At 50.0% G+C, this 23,119-nt stretch overlaps 1 protein-coding gene across 10 annotated transcripts in view; it reads left to right on the top strand.

The window, feature by feature from the left end:
• The window catches only part of KTN1 (kinectin 1), a 74,977-nt gene that overhangs the window by 802 nt on the left and 51,056 nt on the right, over positions 1 to 23,119 (top strand). For 7 of the 10 annotated variants that reach the window (XM_083837487.1, XM_083837482.1, XM_083837479.1 and 4 more), the window contains exons 2-3: positions 20,144 to 20,698; positions 22,269 to 22,406. In XM_083837487.1, the coding sequence (XP_083693613.1) occupies positions 20,176 to 20,698; positions 22,269 to 22,406 (661 nt within the window). In that variant the 5' untranslated portion in view covers positions 20,144 to 20,175. Of the gene's footprint in view, positions 1 to 4,419; positions 5,036 to 5,077; positions 5,529 to 20,143; positions 20,699 to 22,268; positions 22,407 to 23,119 lie in introns of those variants that run through there. The other 3 variants (XM_083837480.1, XM_083837486.1, XM_083837481.1) reach the window with 3 other exon arrangements.

Here is a 23,119-nt window from a genome sequence, read left to right as displayed (position 1 = left end):
CGGCGTGTCCATGTCATAGTGGGGTGCTCGGGGTGCTCCACGGGCTCTCCCCACCTCATACGTTGGGCCCAGCCATCGGTGGTGGGGCTGCCCCAGAGTCCTGCGCTCCCGCTTCACGGCAGCTCCGAATTCCAACCGGTTAAGTGCTTTCATTAAGTAGGTGGCTATTAAGAATAACGTCGTGTCATTCCTTTTCTGCGTTAAGGGATGGGAAACGCTACTTTGTAGCAACGTGCTTCTATCTTGTCAGTTTAACCTTTTTTTCAAGGCTGTGCTGTTTGAGGTTACGAATGGAAAAAGCTAAGGGAAAGCATTTCTTGCTCTCTGGAAGCGAGCAGTGGGAGAGGAGTCGAGTTAATACTTCGCTGTAGTCATTTGCCGTTTAAAATCCTCTATTTTTCCCTTTCTTTTTAGTATCTCCATTGCCGCCTCTGCCCAACAATGCCCATATGGTATTTAGCAGACATAACTGACAAGTCCTATTTAACATCTCCTCGTGTATGACAAGGCAGAAATCCCTGGCTAGAAACTCTTGAGCGCTGTGGAAGCGAAGAGGGGATTTTCGGTTCGTGCGCTCCGTGTTCTCCCACATACTTCTCTCACCCGTTCCCTGGGTGGATGGCGAGCGTCCTGGTGCCTGGTTTGGGCTGGAAGCACCTCTGTGCTGTGCGGCCCTCCTGCCCGTAACTGCGCTGTAATTTCTGTCCACGAGCAGGCTATGCAACTCGCTTTGCCACATATTTTTTCTCTTGCCTCATATGCTGATGCTGCTTTCTGCATACTGTGATTAAAATAACTTTTGTGTGTAGCTGCAGCGGGGAAACGTTGGGGTTTGGATGGAAATGCTAATGCTCTGTTAGAGTTATCACAGAAAAACCTTTTTTGTTAGATTTTTTCCCCCCTTCCTTATCTAGCCAGTCTCAAGAAGATGCTTTCTGCTGTCAGAAATAGCAGGAGTAGGAGGATATGAAGTATACAATTAGTTTTTAATTTGATTCTTTATACCCCGCTGTCATAAAACCCTTATTTTAGGTAAATTAGCTTGCTAATGACTTTGTCAAACACCTTAAAGGAAAAGCAAGGGCTTGATCAAGCCTGTGTAAAACTGTGGTGTTACTTGGTTGACTCTAGAACAGCCTTCACTTGCATCATCTGTTCTTCCTTTCTGTTTGAGGTTAGACGATTCTGGCTCATCTGGTTCAAAATTGTCTAATCATCGCTTGAACGTCGGTACTGTAAAGCAAAGGGTTAACCGAGTCCTTCAGGAACTGAAATTCCCTGCGAATTTCAGAGGCTATGGACACAGATTAAGTATGCTGTTGGCCGAGACCCTTACTCGTAAGGACATGGGGGGAGAGGACATTTGTTTTATTTTAAGCACCGAGCTTGGTTGCTCCTAATCCCTTCCCCTTTTGCTGCCAAGACACCCACCTCTCGCCATCGACTGCGCTGAGAGCTTCAGCTCCCGAGTTTCGTTCCCTGGCTGTACCCAGATGATGTGCCTGGCGGGTCGAGTGCCGTCCCCCGGGGTGGTCTGGGGGAGAAGAAACGAGATAAAATCGTAGGAGGAGGGTAATCCCCACGATTTGCTCCAAAAATGGAGCCAGCAGGCAGCCGGGCGCGAAGCTGGGAGCAGAAGAAAGCCCCTGATCAAGTTTAGTTTCTGAGTTTACAGCAAACATCCGCGTTGTGAATGCCGCTCGTAACATAACTGCTTCTGAGGGGAAACGTGATCGGTTTATCCTTCGCCGCCGTCGCTGCAGGAAAGCTGCTCCGGAGCCTCCTGCAGGTCTCAGAACAATCACGGTGTTTCCAGCCTAACGTAGTTTACGGCCAGTTTGTATAATTTGTGTTTGTTCTAGCATTGCCATTTGGTTTAAACAGTTGTTTTCCCTCCCTGAGGTAATTAGAGGGAGCAGTTGTATCCCCTTGTAGCCACTTGTTTTGATAGGTTAAACAAGTCAAAGTCTTTGTATCTCCTCCTGGTGTTCCCTCGATGCTCTCTCCTCGTTTACTTTTAGCATTCAAAACCTTTTTACTAGAAAAGGGAGTTTTACAAATCTTCGTTTATTTCTGAGGCTTCCTGCTCAGTTACGTTGGCAAGTCAGCAGGATTGGGCTGTTCTTAAAACTGGGTGGTTTTGGGGGGCCTGCTCCCTGTACTAACCTCTCCAAGTCTTTGACGTTCCTCAGGTGATGGCTTCAGACTGATGAGAAAGGGAGGTGCTGGGCAAAATCTGTCCCAGACAAATCACCCCTTGCTAATGACTGTGCATAAACGTACGGAGGTGATAGACTGGAGAATTACCAGATCGTGACTCTTGGGAAGCTGTTTCTCCTCTCGTCGTTATACAAGATGTCCAAAAGAATAAAACACACGATGCCTTTTTTTTTTTTTAAAAAAAAAAGTATTTATTTATATTTTTAGAAACTTAAATGCTTCTTCCTGTTCACATGTCTGAACTACAGCTGGTTGCGGAGAGGTGGCTGCTTCTGAGCTTTGAAAGCTTTCCTTTTCTCGCCAGAACGAGGCCTTTAAAGTAATTCTTACAAAATACAGACTTGTTGACGCTTTCTGAAGGTTGCCTGTGCTCTCCGGTTTGGGAACGCTTCTGTGCTTGCCAGCGCGGGCATTGTCTGGGCACGGGAGGCTTCCCCCCACGGCACTTAATTGTGGCTTTTATTTCCAATTAGTTTGGAGCAGGAGCAGCAGCGGTTGCGTTGATAAGTGCCGCGTGCTGAACCGGACTCGTGCTTCGTCCTGCAAATCGAAGAGCCGGGATTTAGCAGCCCAGGGGGCTCAGAGAGCGGATCCAGGTGTTGCCGAATGAGGTGAGGCAGGGTGCAGGCATCTGCAATTGCTCCACGAGCTATTTTTTTTTCCACACGAGAACAGCAGCAGCTCCTGCCCCAGGTTCCCTGCGTCCGAGCTTGTCCTCTCGTGGTCGCCGCTGCCGCCTGTGTGCGGGAGTGCTGCACCCTAATTAGATTATATTAGAATGAATAAGTGAATCTGAACAAATGAGCTTACGGGGGCACTGTCAGGTCAGCTTCGGCCCTAAAAATAGGTACTGAGCACAGGACAGGCTTGGTGCAGTATCTGTCGGTACAGCAAAATTGAATGGAGATTGCCTGTGAATGCATAAATTCTGCTGCCTTGCTGTCTCTTTGGCCAGGGTGCCCCGGTGTCTTGTTGGTAGGAGAAATGTCAAAAAGCCCTGAAATTTTGGGCGTTCTTTCGTCGAAGCTTGGTGGGATGTTGGAAGGGGAAAACAATGGCTGGGGAAACTAATAATCTGAGGTGCTAAAGAATGCAAATCTCATGATCCTTTTTAATGCTTCCCGTCTAACTAAAGGTGATTTTTAGTAAGGCTCTTATTCGCTGTGAAAAACAGGGAAAAAGGGAAGAGGTTTCTGCAGTAACCATGCCTGTGAAAACTCTGGAAGGTTTCTTCAAACTCTTTCTATCACAAATATGAAGGATATCGGTTCTATCTGATGCAAAAAAAAGTAGTTCAGGAATGCCAAGCCTGAAATTTTGCTGTGCAATGTGCGGGGGATGGAGGGAGGGGAGGGACGGGCACGGTGAGGTTTGGGGTTAATCACAAGTAAAATAACTACTTTTCTACAGCTCTCCCCCTTGTTTTCTGTAGCATGCTTTGTTTTCCTTGGTGCTTTGTGTCCTGCTTATCAAAATTCACAGCTCTGCATTCCTGTTACCGAACAGAAGTAGATGAAGTAAGTCTTCTCAGGAAGAAAAAGGGAAGGAACAAATAGCAGCTTTCTTTTCAAACTCAGCCTCATCCTCAGCTTGCTCTGAGGCTGCGTTGTAACTCAGAGAAAGTATCTGTAAATTGGTGGTGGCAAGCCACTCATTTCCTTGCGCTAATCGTCCCCGTTACAAGCAGCGTTGCCCTCTGCCAGCGTTAGCAGCTAACCGCCGCTGTCGTTGTCAGGCGTGCAGGGATTTCAGCGGCCCATGAGTTTCTGATGTAAAATTTTTCAAGAAGAATACAGGATGGGAAAAGTGCCCCGTGCTAACCCTCCGGGAGGGGACGCAGCCCGTCATCGGGCGCAGAGGCAAAGTGCTGCCTCAAAGTCCAAGCGTTGGCGGCGATCTTATCGCCCGGAGAGGCGAGGTCTCCTCCTGGAGCCGTGCACGCCCGGGTGCTGTAGGAGCTGCGTGGGCTGCGGCACCCTCCCCCGTGAGACCGCTGACCCCGCGGTCTGCGCCGAGCCGCTCGGAGCCGGGCGGTCTCGCAAATCACTGCATCGCTCGCGAACTGCTGGCACGTCCCCGCCTGCTGCCCGAAACAGCTCCGCGCCCTCTTAACGCTGTAGAACCGAGGATATGGAGCAAAACTTCTCGTTTTCTTCAGGGCGTAGCCGACTGATGAGTTGAGCGTCGAGGAAGGCTTTTTTTTTTCTTTTTTTTTTTTTTGCTGTGTCAGAGGAGGTGTCCAGCAAAACGTGAGTTCTCGTTTTCGGATTGCAGGTGTTAACCGAAGAGCTGACCTTCTCGGGCTGGCTGCTGTCTGGCTCGTTGAGCGTTTACTGAATGACCTAGGGAGAATGACGCCTGCCTTCAGGATTCCCCGGGTGTTGAAGGCTTTTAAGGGCTGGTATATTTATGCCCGTGATTCATGGGGCTTCCAAAACCGCTCCAGCTCTCACCCTGCGGAGGGGAAGTACGCGGTCCAGCGCGTAACCTCTCGCTTAGCGGTGCCACCCACCAGTACAAACTCAGCCTGGCTTATTTTGGGCTCGTTCTTTCGCTTCCAAATTCTGCCATCCCCCTCCCAAAGCATTTCGTGCAGCAGAAACGCCGGCTTAATTCTGCGTTGCTGGCTGATAGCTTTTACTCCCTCCCGCGTGGACTTAGAGCGGGGTGTTTCATTTTGGGGCAGGGACAGATTTAGCGCTTTCTGCTCCTTTTGGTGATGCTCAAAGGTGTCTTTTGTCTTCCTGTGACCACGTAGGAAGGAAGCTGTTGAGCCGAAGAGATAAAAAGCATCCTCTCCTCTAGCCCCCGTCCAGCCCCGGGGAAAAAAGCATCCTCTCCTCTAGCCCCCATCCAGCCCCGGGGAAATGCTGCCTCCTCGGTGACGTGCGGTCCTGCTGCCGGCCCTCCCCGGGGGGGTGTTGCAGGGATGCTGCTGCTCGCAGGAAAATATGAGTGGACTCGTAATCCATTTGCAAGCGCGGAGCTGTCGAGGCAGATGATGACTAAGCTCTTGCACAAGGTTCAGCGCTTTGGGGAGAGTGCCAGGGTTGGACCAAATCATGACTGACTGATAAGGGAGCCTATAACGCCAGGCAGCTGATAACTTTATTATTCCTGGTATAATCTGACCACTGGCTATGACTTTTTTTTCTTTTTCCCCCCCTCAGCCTGTTTGCTGGGGAGTTTCGAGTTGAAAAACCTTCATTCAGCGAGGCCAAAAAAAAAAAAAAAGGAGAGACCAACCCAGTCTGTCGGAGGAAGTGAGCAGTTCCCAAGCCTCTCACGGCGAGCGCCCGGTGGCAGAGGTATTTAAAGGCTCTGACTCAGCCCTGCTTCACGTGGGCTCTCCTCGCTTTCGGGTCGGGCAGATTTCTTCCTGCTGGGAACCCGCCCTCTGCCCCCTTCATACCGCTGCCGGTCCTCCGGGGCGTTATCTGTGCGCCCTGGCGTGCGCGGAGGATGGAGGTGCCTCCCTTCCCATTTCGCTGAAGGGAAGGCTGAGGCAGGCACCTGTTTTAAGCTTCAAGTAAGTCCCAGCGTGGCTTTTATTTAGGGATTATCTCTTTCTTAATGGCGTGAGGTGCGTAGACCTGCGGACTGGTGCGTGAGCCAGCTGCGGCATCGCTTTTGCCTTTCTCTGTCCCGGCTGAGAGCAGCTCGGGGGCTGCAGCCAGCTCCCCCCGGCCTCTCCAGCTCCAAATCTGAGAAATGCTCTGGTAGAAGCCTCCACTGGGGCCAGGAGGGGACTCCTCTGCCTCGTTTAACTCGACGTACGTGGGGAGGACTCAGCTCGTCCTTCTCTCACACCAGGAGGTCTCTTGGTGGGTGCGATGATGGGAAGCTGGCGAAAAACAGAGTTCGTGAGTGCTCTGTCCCGTGTCACACCTACTGACCTTGGCTTGTGTGAGTACCTGCTGGGGGCAGGGGTGGCTTCAGCTGCGGTGGATTGATTTAAAGCTCTGCTGCTGCTTTGCATCACCTCCACCGCCTCGTTTCGTGTCCGCAGCAGCGGTGGCAAAGGTCCTTCAAAGCTGCGCTTCTCCGTGTTCAGGCTGGGACCGGAGAGGAGTTGTTTGCCCTAAAAAACGTTTGCTGAGAAGGCGTCCTTGCCAAGCGTGGACAACGAAAAGCATTGTCCGGGTAGCATCTGGAAGTCCTGGGGACTACCGAGTTTCAGGGAGGTTTTATGGAGGGCGTGTTGGGGTTTCATGGGGTGCCGCGGGCTTTCCAGCATCAGCTGGAGGGGGGCACTTACGGCCCTCGCTTGTTACCTCCGCCTAAGGTCACTTCCACGTCTACGGCCTGCGCTGCACCGCTGCCAGGATTGGGTTGCTAAATGTAGTAAACCTCTTTACAGCTTAGTGCGTACGGAAAAATGGATTTTTTTTATTTCCAAGCAGCTCCGAATGGGTTACGGCCTGGTACGGAGCGAGGCTGGCCCGGCGCGGGCGGCAGAGCAGCGGAGCAGCCGTGGGGTGAGCAGGCACGCCTGCGCTCTCCGTGCTGGCGTACTTCAGCACGTGGATTTGGTGAGACGAGGAGCGCTGGGGGTGGGAGGGTTGCTCAGGCACGATTACGCCTCGCCTAACGCGGCCCGCAGGCTGCGCCGCGTCCTGTGGGGTGCCGGCTGATGGGCTACACATCAAAAGTCTTAAAAGCTTGTGAAGATTCTGGGGGAGGTGTTTCCATGTCTCGACCCCCTGGCTTCCCCCTTTTTTTCGCTGCTGTTTGTGGGTCAAAGGAAGAATTTCTTGGCTTCTGGCGTGCCTGTTTCAAAGTTGATTTCTTAATGCCCCCTCTCCGTTGCAGGCCACGGGAGCGAGAGAGGTGTAACCGATTGGAAGCTATTAGGCTTGCGTCTGTGTGGTTGCAAGGAAATGTTTCTTAAATCCTCGCATGCCAGAGGAGGAGCAGATTGTGGGGCAGTAAAGTGAGGGGAGGGAGAACCCAGAGAAGCATGAAAGAAGTGACCTAAATTACTGCGCCTTCCTTTTGCTGAGCGTTTTCGGTGCTTTTTTTAGAGCAACCTGCCATATTCTTAAACCTGTATTTTAATGAAAGCAGCAGTTCAAATTTGAACGTGCTGATCAGTTGTTTCGGGAGTTTTGGGGGGGGCAACTCAAGGATGTTGGGATATTGATTTGAGCTCAATACTCCGAAAACAATTAAATGTGTCTTTGAAGTCAGCATAAGAAACTCTTATGGGGCTAGCCATTCTGGCCACAAGTGGGGAAACCCAGAAAGCCCTCGGAGATGCGCTTTGCACGCATCTTTTGGGGAGTTTGTTGTCACCGAGTCCCCGATGTTACGCTGTGTGCAGGACTGGGACCAGTAGGGCTGGCCGAGGGCTGTTCAGGGTGTGCTGGGCTGCTGCTCAGAGGGATGCCAGCCAGCCTCAGCGTCGCTCACCTGGGGAACCAGCAGCTGCGGGAGTAAAGTGGTTAACGAAAACTCCTTCCCAGCACGGCCCAGGTGTAATTAAACCGCGTTAGGAAACTCTTCGCAGGAGCTGGAGCCTTTTCCCTGGTGCTGGAGGGGAGCTTGCTCTATTTGGGTCTTTAAGACCAGGTGCACGGGTTGCCTTGCAGCCCGCAGGAACACCGCGCTGCTTCCTGAGCGCGTGGGACCTTGGGGACCCTGGGTGGGTGACAGCGTGAGCCTGCAGTGCTGCCCTCGATAAATACGTGTCCCCCCTCCAAGGAGGATGGGGAGGGACCCTAACTCTTCACCTGTTTCAGTAGCGGAGCTACCCCAGCTCAGCAGCAGTTTTCTTAAACTTCCAGTGTGCTTTTAAATGGAGATGAAAACACCACCAGTTTATGCTTTGGAACGTGCTGGAGTGACTTGTACGCTGCCAGCGCTCCGTGTAGGGATTGCTGCTAAAGCCTCTTCTGTTCACCAACCATCCTGAAACGTTTAGCTGACATTTCTAAGGTTATCGACAGCATTAAAGGATCTAGCCTGGCTGTGGAAGTACTTTTTTGTTTGCTGTGTAACACCTTACTTCGGGGTAAACGTGGAAGGACAGCTTCGCCACTGCCTCGTATCTGATGTGGAAGTCTTGGTGACGGGATCCTGTTCGTCCTTTGGCCAAATTTCGGCTGGATCAGAAAGTCACCAGGGTCGGTGCTGTAGGAAGTCCAGCAGCTTCTGTGGTCCATGTTGTGTCCTAAACGTATCTCCACCCATCCCCTGTGTTTGAAGGGTTTTATAAATACACCGAGAACAGTGTTTTAGCCTGGCAATTGATTTTTAAATTTAATGCAGGTGTAATAAAATCCAACCCTCTTTTGCAGCTGTTGTTCTTGACAGTGTGACCAGGAATTAAAACCCACTGATTGCCCCTGGCACAAGACTGGCGGAGGCCTCTTGCATCAGTCACAACGTGTTCCCTGCGATCCCAGGGCTCAGGTTTGCCCTGTAGCTGAGCGGCAGGAGCTGTGAGCAGCTGCGTGGCCAGGTGAATTCAGCCGCGGAGCTCTGTAGGGTGGCTGTAGGTACACCATGGCCACGCTGAGCAGCTCGTTGTGTTGAGGGTTGAGTGTTTTTTTCCAACTTGCAGTCAAAAACGCATTCGTGGCCTGTTAGCACGCAGCTGTTCCCATGCCAGCATTGTCCTCTGGCTTCAACTCCACCCTGCAAGGTACGAGCTGGAGGAAGCTGATGGGCTGGGTACGGCCCCTTTTTACTGGGGTGAGGAGTTCAGAGCAGGGGAACGCCACGATAGCAAGCAGTGCCAGCTCGGGCACGGCTCCTTGGATCTTTTTTTTGTGTCTTTCTGAACCATGACTAGGGCATATAGCATCGAGGGCAAAAATAGCCGTGCTGATGGAGTGCTTACCCAGCTGTGCGGGCAGGAGCAGGGGCACCGCCGGGCTGGGGAGGCTCACAAGCCCTACTTGGTAGCTGAGCTGTGCACGTTGATGAGATCTCTATTTATGATGCCTGTGTCAACCCAGAGGAACTTTGACTTCTATACGTCAAGTCCGCATTCCTCCTCTCGTCTAGCCTAAGCTGAAGTCGCCCTTTTACAGTCCTGGGCTTGAGAACCTGCTGTACACCCTTGAGCGTCAAACTCTTGACATGTCTGAAAACTTTTTACCGTTCTGAACTTCGTTCAAGTGATGGAAACTTTTTTTCCCCAGTTTTTTCATTATGCTGTAAGTGGTGAGAAGGGCAAAAAATCTTAGCTGCTGATTTCGTCTGTCTTTTGAGCTGAAGAGTTATCAAGACTTGAGCCGGAGATTTAGCCTGGGACTGAGGTACAGCGGTCTCTCAAATGCTGCTTTGTGATGCCCTAATTTAGATAAATCTGTGCCACATTTACAGTAACTTTGATGCAGCAGTCACACTTGGTTTCCCTTTAGAGAAAACTGAAATCACTCAGGTGCTTAGACATAATGTGTGCCATAAATAATAATATCTTCTAACTCGAGGTAGTTAGGAGAAACCACATGAAAGCAGCTGCATCTGATATGATTCACAATCGCTTAGGAGTTTTGATTTCCCTGTATGAGTTGTTAACAGCTCTCCTGTAACTTGTTGCCTCTTTCCAAGGTAGGGCAATCAGCCTTCTCCTGCAGGAATCCCAACGGAGGGAGCATCGCTCTGCTGCTCTGCTGTCGCTTCTCCTCTCGTCCGCTGCCGTTTAACGAAGGGATCGTCGAGTCACGGAAAGGTTAACGAAGCACTCTTTATTTTTTTTGTCAGCGGTCCAGTCGCTTTGTAGAGCCGTGCGGAGCAGCAGACTGAACAGAAATAATGGGGAAGTCTTGGTGGTGGAATGACTGGGGTTGTCATTTTGCAACGCCGGGGTAAAGACCTGCTTGAGCTTTGTGCTTCCAGCTGCCTGTAGGGTGGCTGATGGCAGAGCTCGTTGCAGGAACGTTAAATATCAGTTTCTCTGCATCTCTTGCATTGAAGTGTCGGAGCTGGGGGGATCTGAACCATTACGGTTGGTCCGACAGTGGCTTCCCATTTAGTACTTCAAATGGCTTTTATTATAATGAGCCTTTTGGGGCTTTGGCATCAGAAGAAGGGCGGATTGTAGTCCTTAATTACGAAGCGCGGGAACAAAGTGCGGTCGGGCGGACAGGCAGTGCTCCAGCAGCGTTTGTGCTGGGCCTTCCCAGTGCACAAATGACCGTCGCGGGCTGCTGCTGAGCTGATTGATTTGGGTTGCTTTAGGTGAGGGTTGGAAAGCTCTCGTTTTGAGTTCATCACAGGAGTCCTTCAGGCTCCTTGCCCGTTAACGCTGAGCAAATCTGTCCCCGTGCTTGCCCCGAAGAGCCTCAAGTGGAGGCAGGGACTGTGGGGAACGTAGCATGATGAAGAAGAAAAATAAAATCCAATCTTTCTGTATTGGGACACCAGTTTGTGTAGGTGCTGTGGCAAAATAACCACGAGGGAAGGTTTGAAGGCAGAGCGCTTTGGTGCAGCCCGGCCCCTTCTGATGGAGAGCACCAGGGCACCTTCGCCTCTGCCCTTCTCAGCACCTTCCTGCTGGGCTTTCCCTGCCCTTCCAGCCAATTCGGGTATCGCCGAGGCATTTGTTGTGCAGCAGCAGGTGGGGGTATCTCGCATCGCCATGCTCCGAGGAAGGGCCCCAGGTGGGTGTTTGAGTCGTGCAGGATGGAGCTGGGGCCGAGCAACGCGCCCGGAGCTGCGGGCTGCTGGGAGGGAGACGGAAAATATAAAACTCCTCCGCTGGCCTGAGGCTCGCTTCGTTTTTTTCCTCTTCCCCAGAGCTGCCGAGGCTACGTGGTGGCTGGCGTACGTACGGGAGCACATTCTCCTGTTGGGAATGTTAAAAATACACGCTACAATTTTCCCTTTCCACATACCAAAATATATTAATGTGCTGGTGCTTTGATTAGTCATTTCCTTTTCCTTTGTTCCTCTTGCAACAGGGTAGAGGACTGCAGGCACATGCTGAAGTGAAATCTTTGTGTGGTTAAGAAATCTTATGCGAAATAGATTCTCCTGGGCTAATACCTGTCTTGGCAGAGGATGATTTCTGCTCTCATCCATTAAACGTGCACTTAAAAATAAGTCTGGGTAAAGTTGCTTTGACGGTATTCACGCTCAAAATACCTTTGATTTAGTTTTATAGGGAAAAGAAATTCTAAGATGAACCAAGTTAATACTTTTTTTCACTAAGAATGGGATTTGTTCTCGCAGGAAAACCGTGTTGGGTTGTTGCAGGAAAACTTCCAAATTCCCTCGTTTCTTCCGAGGCTCCTTGTCCGCCTCCTATCGCGTCGCCTCCCCCTCCCCACGTTGGTGCGAGACCTCCTTCACCGTGGGCTTTGCCAAAAGCCCTGGTGTGGCATCGTTAGGGTGTGCGCGGCTCGACTGTGGGGCTGCTCCGGCAGTCCCCGCGCCTTCGGGGCGTGGAGGTACAAAGGTTAACCAATTCTGCCGCGCCAACCTGCGCTGGCATTGCCCCGAGCCGCCCGCCAGCCCTTCAAGGTCGGAGCCTCTCGGCTTCTCCGTTGCCCCCGCTGCTTGCGGGAGGTCCTTTCTGGCGCTCTGGCGAGGAACTTGGTGAAACGCTGTGCTGCTGGAGGCATGCCGGACATGTGGTAGGTTTAAAACGGCATTTCTTGTGCGTCCGGAGAGATCCTAGTGAGCAGGCTGACGCATCACTGAGCGAGCTGGCTACGGGCTGGGTTAGGCAGCCATTCGGGGAAGCAAGCGGCAAACGAAGACGGTTCTTTTAGCGCAGGTACGTGCGAGCTTCAGAACCGCGTCCCCAAAACAAGCTGCTGCTGTGCAGAGCTTCCTCGTTAGCGATCCGTCGTGGTTTTCCTGTCGCTCTGCCTCCGAGGACGTCTGCTCTGCCCTCGCTTCAAACCGAAGGGCGGGTTGTGCCTCCCAGGACTGCGGGGGGAGCATGGAAGCGTAGAACGTCCTGAGCTGGAAGGGACCCCTAAGGATCACCGAGTCCAACTCCTGGCACCGCACAGCAGGCACGGGCTGCGGTGCTGTGACCGCGAGGAGCTCGTCCCGGACAGAAACTGGGGGTGCGTGAGGCTCTGCTGGGACGCGGCAGCCTGATGTGGAGGCAGATAACACGCTCGGGGCTTTTCCTCGACTGGTTGCAGCTCTCGTATATAAAAACCTGTTTTGTTTTTTAAATGAGCCTCCCAGTTCTTGGATTCCATTCATAGTTTCGCAGCAATCTGCAGAGGCAAAAAAAAAAAAAGGCTGGGCTAAGGCCTTTTCCTCTTCTGTTTCTGTCTCCTTGTCTTACATTTATTTTTTTTAAATATAAACAAGAAAATATAATTCAGAAATGTATGTTTAGATAGCCGTATTTACTGTATACACTGGAAAGGGGAAAAGCTTTTGTTCCAGCTGTTGTTCTTCGCAGGTCACTGTGAAAGCATGAGTGGAATTCGAGTACTGAGGAGCTGCTGCTTGTACCTGCTTTCCTCTGCCCTTGTGGAGGCCGAATTGTGCCTAGAGATGAAAGGGGGCGTAGCAGCCTCAAGAGAAGGTCTTAATATATATATATATTTTTTTTACTCGGCATTTGAGCCACGTCTGTGACCAGAGGGCAGTCAGCAGCGTAACTGCTGCGTGCCGCAGAGCTTGTTTTCCTCAAGCGGAGCTCGGGGAGCCCAGGTAGGTGCAGGTGTGGGAGAACAACCGCGCTCCTGCTAGCACAGCTCAGCGCTGCGTCGGGAAGGGACTGAGCTGCGTGGCAGCGAGACCGCCCGCTGCCCGCCCGGCGGAGCATTCCCCTGCCTCGGTTTGGCAGAGCTGTGCTCCAGGGCTGTCTGGGCAGCCCAGGTGAGAGCAGGCTGGGAATACGTACTTAGACAACAGGCAGATGTCAAAAGGGCACACAGTTGTTGGGGCACATGATGGCTTTAAGCGTGTAAGTGGCTTTTGCGTGTAGGAAACCCGAGCTGCTGTGGACTGTCGCATCAACTTGGCTCGTACAGACCACTGTGAACTTCCCAGGTCATTAACCGCAATAAAACCAGGCGTGGCCTGGTTCTTGCCTCCCATCCAGGTGCTGGGCACACGGATTTTGGGTGCCTCTGCCTTGCTGACCCAAGTCCTGTGCCGCTGGGCGGGTCGGGGTTGCAGGGGACCCCTGGCTGTTGAGAAGCTGCTCTTCAGGCTGGTAATCCAAACTCAGCCAGCTATTAATCTGCTAGTTTTGCCTCTTATTTTTAGGATGTAATCCTGCTATGGCCTTGCGATGTGCCAGCACGGGAGAAAAGGCAACCCCAAGGCTCGGCGTTATCGCAAAGTTACGAAGGAGCGACTTGCCGGTGGCTGCCCATCGCAAGTCAGCTGAGCAGCGCTGTGGTCAGAACAGCGAGGTCCATTTTCAAGCGAATCGGTATTTTGAGGGTGTTAGAAATGCAAACCTGAGCATTTCCTAAAATGTGGTTAAAAGATGCAGCTGGTTTGTGGGGCCGAGCGGTGCGCGGGTGGCTCCTCTTGCCTTAACATCAGCGGAGCAGCTACTGCCGGTGCGCTCGTGTGGCCGGCTGTGCAGCCCTTTGGCTGTTAGGCCATACCTTCTGATGTAAAGCACACGACAGAGAGCGAGAGGCACAGCGGGGGATATTTTGGCTGTTCGGAGCTCCTGCGGTAGTGACCTTGGCGGCTATCGCTGCCAGCAGACCAAATCGGTGTCTGTTAATCTCCGCTTGCAGGATTCTCAGTCTGTGAAATCGCAGTGAGTGTTTTTCCTCCGTAGTTTGAGAAGTATCGCTTCCCAGTTCGCCGTACGCAGACGTGAGCAAGAAGAAGAGGAGCTGGCGAGGATCTGGTCCTGGCTTGCACGGAGAAGCAGCAGAAGGAAGCGCGTGCCCCAAAGCCCTGCCCGCTCGCTGCTGGGTGTGCGCAGCGTAGCTCGGGTGGTGGGGCAGAGCACGTCCCGGCAGGAGCTGGGGAGGGAAGGAAGCCTCAGGGGCTCCCTGCAAGCAGCGATGGGAAGAGGCAGACGGGCTGGGTGATGCCCGGAGCCTGCCCCAGTGCTCCGGGTGGAAGCCACAACCTTTGGTCCCGTACCAGAAGGGAAAGAGATCTCCGAAGGCGGAGGACAGCACGTTAACGGGTGTGTGTGTTAGGGAGTAGTGGTTTCAGGGGAAAACCTGCGGTCTGGCGGGGGTGAGGACGCTTTGCTCTGTCCTGATGGCATTTCTCGGGGCTGTTTTTGATCCAAAATTACTACTTCTTGCAAGAAATGTTTCATTTTCTGAAGACTCTTCAGTCCTGAATGATACCGATATCTTTACGCTCTTGTTTCTTTGCACCAGCAGCCCCGGGAGGCTTCACCGAAGGGGTCTGTGTGGTTTTGGGATGGAGGAGGGAGGATTTATCCCCAGGTAAATGCGAGGTTGCACGCTCTGCTTTTGCTGAAGTTAATTCTGGCTCTGGGTTTTATCCCATCGGCAGCCGCTGCGTTTTTCCAAGGTGTTAACTCTAAAAATGTATTGAAGAGGGGAAAAAAAATAAAAGTGAAGGCTTCTGTTGAGGCAAAGTTACTCCTTTCTGGAATATAATAAATAGCGTGTCTCTGTTAACTAACATCAAGCGGAGCCCAACAGATGGTACAAACAGCGGCACGTTTGGAATGGAAAATATTTACCTAGAGGGTATTTGCAGCGCTGAGATTGGGCTCTGCAAATGGCTTAATTGTATCAGCGTAATCAAGTGAAGAGTGGAAAGATTTATTGACAAGCCCTCGCCTCTTGCTGTTAACAGTTTAGAGGGGGTTTCAAGCACTGTTAAGCTTTCCTTGAACAGGGCTCCTTCCCAGATAAGAGTTACTTTAGTGCGTGAAAGGTTTAGCCTGTAAATTCAAGTGGCTGAGGCTTTCCTCTCTTGCCGTATAAATCGTGCTGTCAGGGCGAGTATTTAATTGCAGACCTCACTTTGCATTGCTGGTCACTGGGCTTCCCCCCCGGGTCTGAGTTTTGGGAGGACTTCTGCCAGCAGAGCGTGGAAGTGTAGCTCCAACAGAGTCTGAAAAGCATACAGAAACGTACAAAGAAATGGGTTAGGCTTTGCCATCTGGAACAAAGCTGGCAGGGCGACGGAGATCTCGGTTGTGGGTGCCTTGTGCACACCTCTAAATTGTGTGGCTTTAACAGTGACCTGTAAGCGCATGGTGTGATCTTCCTGGGAGCTGTGCTCCTCCTGACGTAGGTGCGATACGTGTGCAATATCTTATTGTGCTGTCTTAAAATGGGGTTCAGGGGTAGTCTGTCCCTCGCCGGTGTTTGCAGGGCATTCTTTTTTGGGAATGTGTGACCCTTGCACAGGAAGGTGGAGGTGGTTGGGTCGTGTTGGCTCCCTCTGTTCCCATCGCTGATTACCTGCTGAACTCGGCCAGGTGTTAACGAGCTTGGAGCAGGTTTGATGAGCTGAAATCCCTGCCCGCTGTGACAGCCCAGCTTTCACTCCCTGCCTCTCGGAAAGTCACATTGCAGAGGCTCTGCTGGCATCAGCATCTCGTCTCGGGGCGCGAGGAACACAACTTGTGTTTTTCTGTGCCATCGGTAGCACTGCTTTAAATAGTGTCTTTTAATAATTAAGTTCTAATTCTGCAGACTTTGCTAATCCCTTAGCAATGCTGACATTAAATAGACTGTCTTTGGGGTTTCTGGCAGCCCTTCGTCCTAGGGCTTGAGCCCTGCAGTGCTTTAGGTCGATGCTCAGGGGTTACCGGAGCTGGTTCCGGTCCGTGCAGTGGCTGAACTTGCTGAATTTTAAAATCTGGTTGCATTTTGTTACCAAGCCCTGATTTGCCACAGGTTCCCTGATGTAGTGCCCAAGTTGCTGGATGTCTTCTCCACCAAGAGCCCTGCAGGAAGACGAGTTTGGGAGCGAAGCTTTTCTCGAGACGATCCTCTTACGCAGCTGGCTGATAGGAGCTGTGTTGCCAACAGCGTGCGGATTAAGGGAAAAATAGTGTTAGTGTTATCTCCTTGAGAAATTTATGCAGTGCAAATATTCCTCTGAGACTTCGTGCTGTGCTCCTAGTGACTTGAACACGAGGGGTTTTATTTAGTCCCCTTGCCAGCCAGATGCCTGCGCTGCGAGCTGGGTGTTAAGCCCAGAAAAGCCCGTGATCGCGGGGAAGGCTGTGCGGGGGCTGCCTCGGTACCTGTTTTTTTTTCCACCCCATTTAATGTTATTTTATTTCAGAAGCACAAATCCCCAGAGATTACATGCATCTTGAGACCCGGGCGTTTCGAGAAGCTGTGCTTGTAACGTGCTGGGGCTAAGCTACGAGTGACTCATTAGCCAGATGGAGCCGTAATTTATTTCTGTCGTCTTAAGTGAGTTAATCCCCTGGACCCAAACTGAACGAATATCCCGTGAAATGTGCTATCTGTGCCGAGTGAAACTCGAGAGGTAAATGCAGAAAGCCGGGGGTGTGTTGGGAAACCCAGGCCAGTGTTAACTAGCAGGGGAAGTCAGGCGCAGGCACTGACGCTGCGCTGGAGTTCAGAAGCAGTTTCCGTGGCACGGGCTCTGTTCGGGGGAACAAAAGTGCAATTCTTTTGTTAAAATGGTGGACTGAACGTGAACAGAGCCTGTGTGCGGACTGGGACAGATGCGGCTTGTTCCCCCGTTCCCGACTGACCGGTCCTGTGTGGCATGAGAGGTGTGAGGGCATCTCGTGGGTCTGCGGCTAGCAGGAATGGGCGGAGCGGTGGAACCAAGTCCTGGCGAGCGTTTAAGCTCACGTGGGGAGGTTTTCAAGTTAATGGAGTGTTCTCTTTCTCCTGGTTTAATAGGAGGAGCTTCTCTGTCCTCTTTCTTGTATGGCAGCGTATGACTTTTTCCCTATAGACTGCTTCTGTCTCTTCCTAGGTGGCTTGTCAAGGCAATACAGAAGGATAAATGGGAACGGAGAAATTCCTTGAGTAACTGCAGGTTGTCAGGGGAGAGCCTTGTATGAGGCAAACCCCTGCCTGTTTGCTCCGTGGCGAGGGTGTCACTTCGCAAGGACCTCGTGGCGCAGGATGGCGCCTTCTGACACCTGCCCACAGACCCCAGTGGTGCGATGCTTAAATGCCCTTGTTCGTGCTGGGCTGGGAAACTTCAGTATTTGTACCAGGTCGCAGCTTTATCCCATCCATCCCGTACCTGATGCTCCCTTTGGGGATGACTCAGCCACGCTAAAAACCTTTCTGTAACTTTTTCTGTTTGCGTTCAGATAATCAGAAAGATTGGAGGTTTCCCCAGCTTTGTGCACACCCCTTTGACAAACAAACCACAAGTTTTCCGGGAACAGGCTTGCTTTAATTCCATCTTCCAAAGACGTTTTGGGTTCTGGTTAAAACATAAACACTCTTGCCTTCATTTTCTTAATGGGGTGCTGGGAGATATTTCCCGGCTTAAGCAACCGGGAACCTGAGTTTGCCGAGCGGTCGGGCTGTGATCGTGCCTGATACCACTTCTCGTATTTTTCTGAGTGTCAAAATTACAGTCACTGTCTGTCTTGGTCCTGCCTTGATGGCCATCCCATCACTTGGTGCCTTCATCCTTTACAACGTGTAAAAGGGTCAGCGTACGGCCGGCTGTGTGCTCGTGTGTCAGCGGGGCAGAGGTGGGCACATTGGGGGTTCCTTGTGGTTCGGTGTTGTAGTTGCGGCTGTAACATGCTGTAACGATCAACTTAATCACATTTGTGAGAAATCTGCTTCGTTACATGTTTTCTTTGGGGCTTAGCTTCTCCTGTAAGCACTCAATATTGACTTTGGCTGCGGCAAATTTTCAAGATCTGTTTCCTTCAAGTGATAACTAATATTAGATCACTTCGTGCAGGAAGCCGGTTTTATCAATCACTTTGAAAGCTCCAGCTTAGTTTCACGCGTCTGTGCTTTTTCTCCCCAAAAGATGAGCTTTTCTTCCCTCGCAGCCCTTGTGAAACCCCGTGCTGGATGCGATTCCAGATGCAAGCCTTTCCAGCGCGCTGGGCACGCGGAAAATAAAACACACAAACTGGGAGGAGACTTAGCGTTAAGACAACTGATGAATAATTAGTGTATTGAAAGGTTAGCCGTTTATTTTGATAACTTAATAGTCAAATTAGAGTTCCCACTCCTTGCTCTCTGTAGTGCTCAGTGCCCTGTATAAATATACTATCACAGTAACCCCTCTGTGCAGAAACTATTGCAGAGAACAGTTTTTCCGTCTGGGGCTGGAGCCAGGCTCCACACCAAGCTCTCCCCAACGGGGCAGGACGGCAAGCCAACTTAGAGTACGTTCTAGCACGGCCATGAGATGAATTTAAGTCTGAAGTGTGATACTAGAAGGTATTTAAAGAGTAACCCTCTGCTCAGAAGCAAGAAGAACCCGTCCTTTCCCTGTGCTGCCCAATGTCTCTACCGACTGCAGTCCCTGGGCCTTCAGTGTACGTGTCTATTTTCTTCTTCTAAGCAATGATGGAAATACCCCAAGCAATATAAGGAGGAAATTCTTTGCTCTGAGGGCGGTGAGGCACTGGAGCAGGTTGCCCAGAGCAGCTGTGGCTGCCCCATCTCTGGAGGTGTTCAAGGCCAGGCTGGATGGGGCTTTGGGCAACCTGGGCTAGTGGAAGATGTCCCTGCCCATGGCGGGGGGTTGGAACTGGGTGGTCTTTAAGATCCCTTCCAACCCAAACCTTTCTACGAATATAACTTAGAAGTGTGGGGCAGTTCCCCCTGCCCTTTTTGGGGTCATCCTGCTGTGTGAAACTCTTGTCACCAGGCTGGTTGAGAAGCACAGAAGGGAAGCTGATTTGGCACATTTGGGAAGAGTCGGGGACGCTGCGGTTGGGTGCTGGCTACAGGGAAGGTGACAAAGATTGTTATGGGAGACGCAACTTGGGTTACATCCCTTGCCTTTCGTTCCCAAGGGAATGGGTTTCCCAAGGGACACTTAAGTTGAAGTGTCCTCTTCTTTGAGTAGAGGAAAATGTGGTTGAAGTGTGTGTTTTCCGTGGCAGTTTTCACACTGAGTTGGTGAATCAGCGATTGTGTGTGCTTAATTGGAATTTTGATTGCGTTTTTCAAGGATCGATGCCTTTTTTTTTTCCTTGGAACAGTCTGGATTTGAATTCTTGCTGCAAAATTCCGGGTCTGTTCATAGTGACCAGAGTTGTGAAGTAGGGAAATCAGTCTTCTCTTGGCCCTAAAACTAGTGTTTTTTAAATAAGCCTTAATTCTGACTTTTTTGTAAACTCTGTGGTTCCCGCTTTTTGTTTTATTCATTTAATGCTCTGACCTGTGCTGTTACACGCACAAAATAAGTAACAGATCTTGGTGTTTTCTTATAAACGTATGGAATTTTCATGAGTTTAAAGCTGTTCTAGACTTCAAAAAGCAGTTCTGAAAAAAAGCCCTGGTTCTTTATGGTTGACTAACATTTAGGCCTTTCTCCCTTCTCCTTGCTCTGCTTCTGAGAGTTTCATAAAACTGGGAGCAAAAGTTGAAACTTAACTCCCACTTGACAAGATAAAAAACTGAAATCATAATGTTGGATTTATGAGGGGGAAAAAAGGTTAGAAAAAGAATTACTCTATATGTATGGGTCCTTATTTCACAGCCTCTGACACTGCTGTCTCATATTTCTGATGTCAAAAGCTTTCACTTACTGAATTTCACTTCAGAAGGGAGAATGAGGAAGATGAGTAAAAGTAAGGAAAGAGAACTGCTCTCATCCGGGATCAGCCTTGCAGCTACAGTTCCTTTCTATACAGGTTAGCAGCTTTGAAGCAAATGGTGAAAGACTTCAAAGTTGTTCCGTGCTTGATATTAGTTTGGTAACTTTATTAAAAGCAATTTTAAGGCTTCTCTAGAGCAATGTCAAAGCTTTTTATCAATATTATTGGCAGGGGAAAAAGGTATGAAAACCTGGTCAAAAAACTAATTCTTGTTTCTTTTTCTTTCCCCTATAGATTTTTTATAAGTATAGCTAAGAAGAAGCACAATGGAGTTTTACGAGTCTACCTACTTCATCATCCTCATTCCTTCTGTGGTTATTACGGTTATCTTCCTCTTCTTCTGGCTTTTCATGAAAGAAACATTATACGATGAAGTTCTTGCAAAACAGAAAAGGGACCTAAAGTTTCCACCTGCCAAGAGCGATAAGAAGAAAACGGAGAAGAAGAAGAACAAGAAGAAAGAAGCTCAGAATGGGAACATCCATGAATCCGACTCTGAAAGTACCCCTCGGGACTTCAAGCTCTCTGATGCCCTGGGTACGGATGAAGAGCACGTCGTTCCTGTTCCCTTGAGCATGACCGAAGCATCTAGCGGCATCAGAGAACGGAAGAAGAAGGAGAAGAAGCAGAAGGCAACTCAAGATGATCATGTAACTAAGGAGTCGGAAGGATCCAAGTCTTCAGGCAAGAAAGTAGAACCAGTCCCTGTTACAAAACAGCCCACTCCACCATCTGAATCAGCAGCATCTAAGAAGAAGCCTGGGCAGAAGAAGCAGAAAAATGGCATGGGTACCTTACGTTGCATATGCTTCTTGCACAGAACGCCAAAACTGTGCTCTGCTTCTTGCGAGGCCACAGAGTGTCTCTCTCAGAACTGTTCTGCCTGATCTCTGTGGGGCAAAGCTCACTTCTAACCTTTTCCTTTTTATGAGCTATTGCTTTTTTTTCCCCCCTCTTGTTTTCCATCTGGTGGCAATGCTCTGGTTTTCCTCCTCCCATCCTTGCTTTCTTCTATTAGAGATCATTGAGGGAAATGGAGTAGCCTGTGCCTCTGCTTTGTTCTGTGGCTTGGCTCCTTTGCTCTCAAGCTGTCAAAATTTCGATTACCTGAAAGAAGTCATTAAGTGTTTGCTGTGTGCATTCTGATGTCAAGCCATGAAAAAGTAGAGCCCTAAGAGCACTTGCTCTAATAGGGAAGGACATCTAGGGAACCCCCATAGCAGAGCGTGCAAAATAAATCAGTGCTTAAGTGCAGGCCTGTTGTATCAGAAGGTGTTTAGGGGCTGAAAGAAAGAAGCACGTACAGTTGCTTCCTGCCCGTTACACCTTTATAATGGAGTGGAACAGAAACTAAAAGCATACTGAGCTAGCCATTGCAGCTGAGGCATCCAACCTAGACCAGACTGAAAATTGTAGGTAGAGCTGTTTGTAAATATGTAGATGTCCATTCGTGGAAGCTTAAAAATTCAATTTCAGAAGTAAGTGGAAGTATTTGCAGCTAATATAACGAGTAGTGTAACAGGTTTGCTATAGGGAGTGAGGAAAAAGAATGACACTGCTGCTTGATGTGATTTTTTTCCTGAAAAAAGGGAGAAGGAAGACCTGCCCACTACCAGCAAAAACAGTATCAAATCTTATTTGTGGGTGCTCTCTGAAAATCTCTGTGGCATGATGAAAATGTGGTCTGCAAACGCTGTTCTGAGGGCAGCCGCAACTAACTTTTATCCTTGCTTGCATGAGCTAACACCGTAACCCTGCGTGGTGTGTCAGCTCTGACAAGCATATCGCATAGCACAAGCTGTCCCAAAAGATTAAAACCAACAAAAAACACAAAAAAACCCACCCATCTCTAGAAGCAACTTTTACAAAGAACAGTTCCCTAATGCGAAACACTTATTTTCTGCTTCTCACGGTCCCAGTAGCTATTGGGTGTGTGTGTGTAAAAGGCATGAGGGGGTTCATGGTGGGGATGGGGGCGGGGGAATACATCCTGCAAACGAGAACCTGACACGGGTAACACATGCTATGTGCTCTGTTGCAGTAAAACCTGCATTGGATTTGTTAAAAAGTTACTTTAATCGCCTGTGTTCTGCTTGCAGATATAAGTCCTGTCTGTCAAAACAGTAGGTGCTGTGGCCCTTCACTCTGCTAAATTTTTCTCTGGCTTTGGGGTCTCATCTGGTCTGGGAAAAGTGTGTTTGTCTGTGTGCCCGTCTGTGTGTATAACTTCATGTTCTCATCTCAAATACATGATTTTTTTTTTTTTTCTGGGAGTAGATCTCAGTGATTAGAGTCACTGATTTAAAAATGAGAACGTGCTCTTCTGTATGCTCTTCATTGTCTCAATTGTCTATTACAGATGATCAAGATACTAAGACTGATTCTGTTGCATCTCCTGCCAAAAAGCAAGACCCCGTCCTGCTCCACCAGGAGATAAAGCAAGAAAATGTATCAGGAAAGAAGAAAGTCTCCGCAAAGAAGCAGAAAGTTGATAATGGTGAGAATACCGAGGATTTATTATTAGCTCAGACATGCCTGACAATTCAACCTTTTTCTTTCTTTCACCTTCCTTTTGGGAAAGAAACCTGTAGGATAACTTTATTAATTTGAGAAAGCGGGAATTACAGGTAGGAAAAATCCTGATAGACTGTTTTTTATTTTATGACCAATGAGTACCGCTGAACATGGGGTGCCTCTGTGAACCTTTCACCTTTCTGAGCCTTTTGGATCCAAGCATCCGCACTCGAATTGAGGAGTTATGTATTGACATAGAGTGTAAGCTGACCAGGCTCTGAGCAAGGCACGTCTCTAACGGCTGCAGTCATCTGCCCCAAACAAGACTGCAGGTTTTTTTTTTTATCCAATTGCTTTTTCCTCTCTTATTGTCCTTTTGTTAGCTAGCTGTTGCTCCAACATAAACTGCTCATCTTTGCTGTCAAGGCTTTTACTGTTCGTCATCCCTCGCTCCCTGCCAAGACGCTGGTTCTCGTCTCTTGGCTCAGTCTGCCTCTGTGTTTCAGTTTTTTACAATGAGTGCTATTGTGTTTGTGGCATTTGGGAAGAGCGTGACCACGGAGTCCTGTGAGGCCACCTCGTTAGCTTCTCAAAACTCTTCCTCGCTGGGACAGTGACGGAGAAGCTGGTGGACTGCTCCTGGAGTAGATGGTGTCGGTCGCTGGGCTTCCTGAGTGTCGCTGAGTGTCTCACAGA

The sequence above is a fragment of the Anser anser genome (assembly GCF_964211835.1).
Source record: "Anser anser genome assembly, chromosome: 5".
NCBI lineage: Eukaryota > Metazoa > Chordata > Aves > Anseriformes > Anatidae > Anser > Anser anser.
This window is presented reverse-complemented; position numbering and strand designations above follow the sequence as displayed.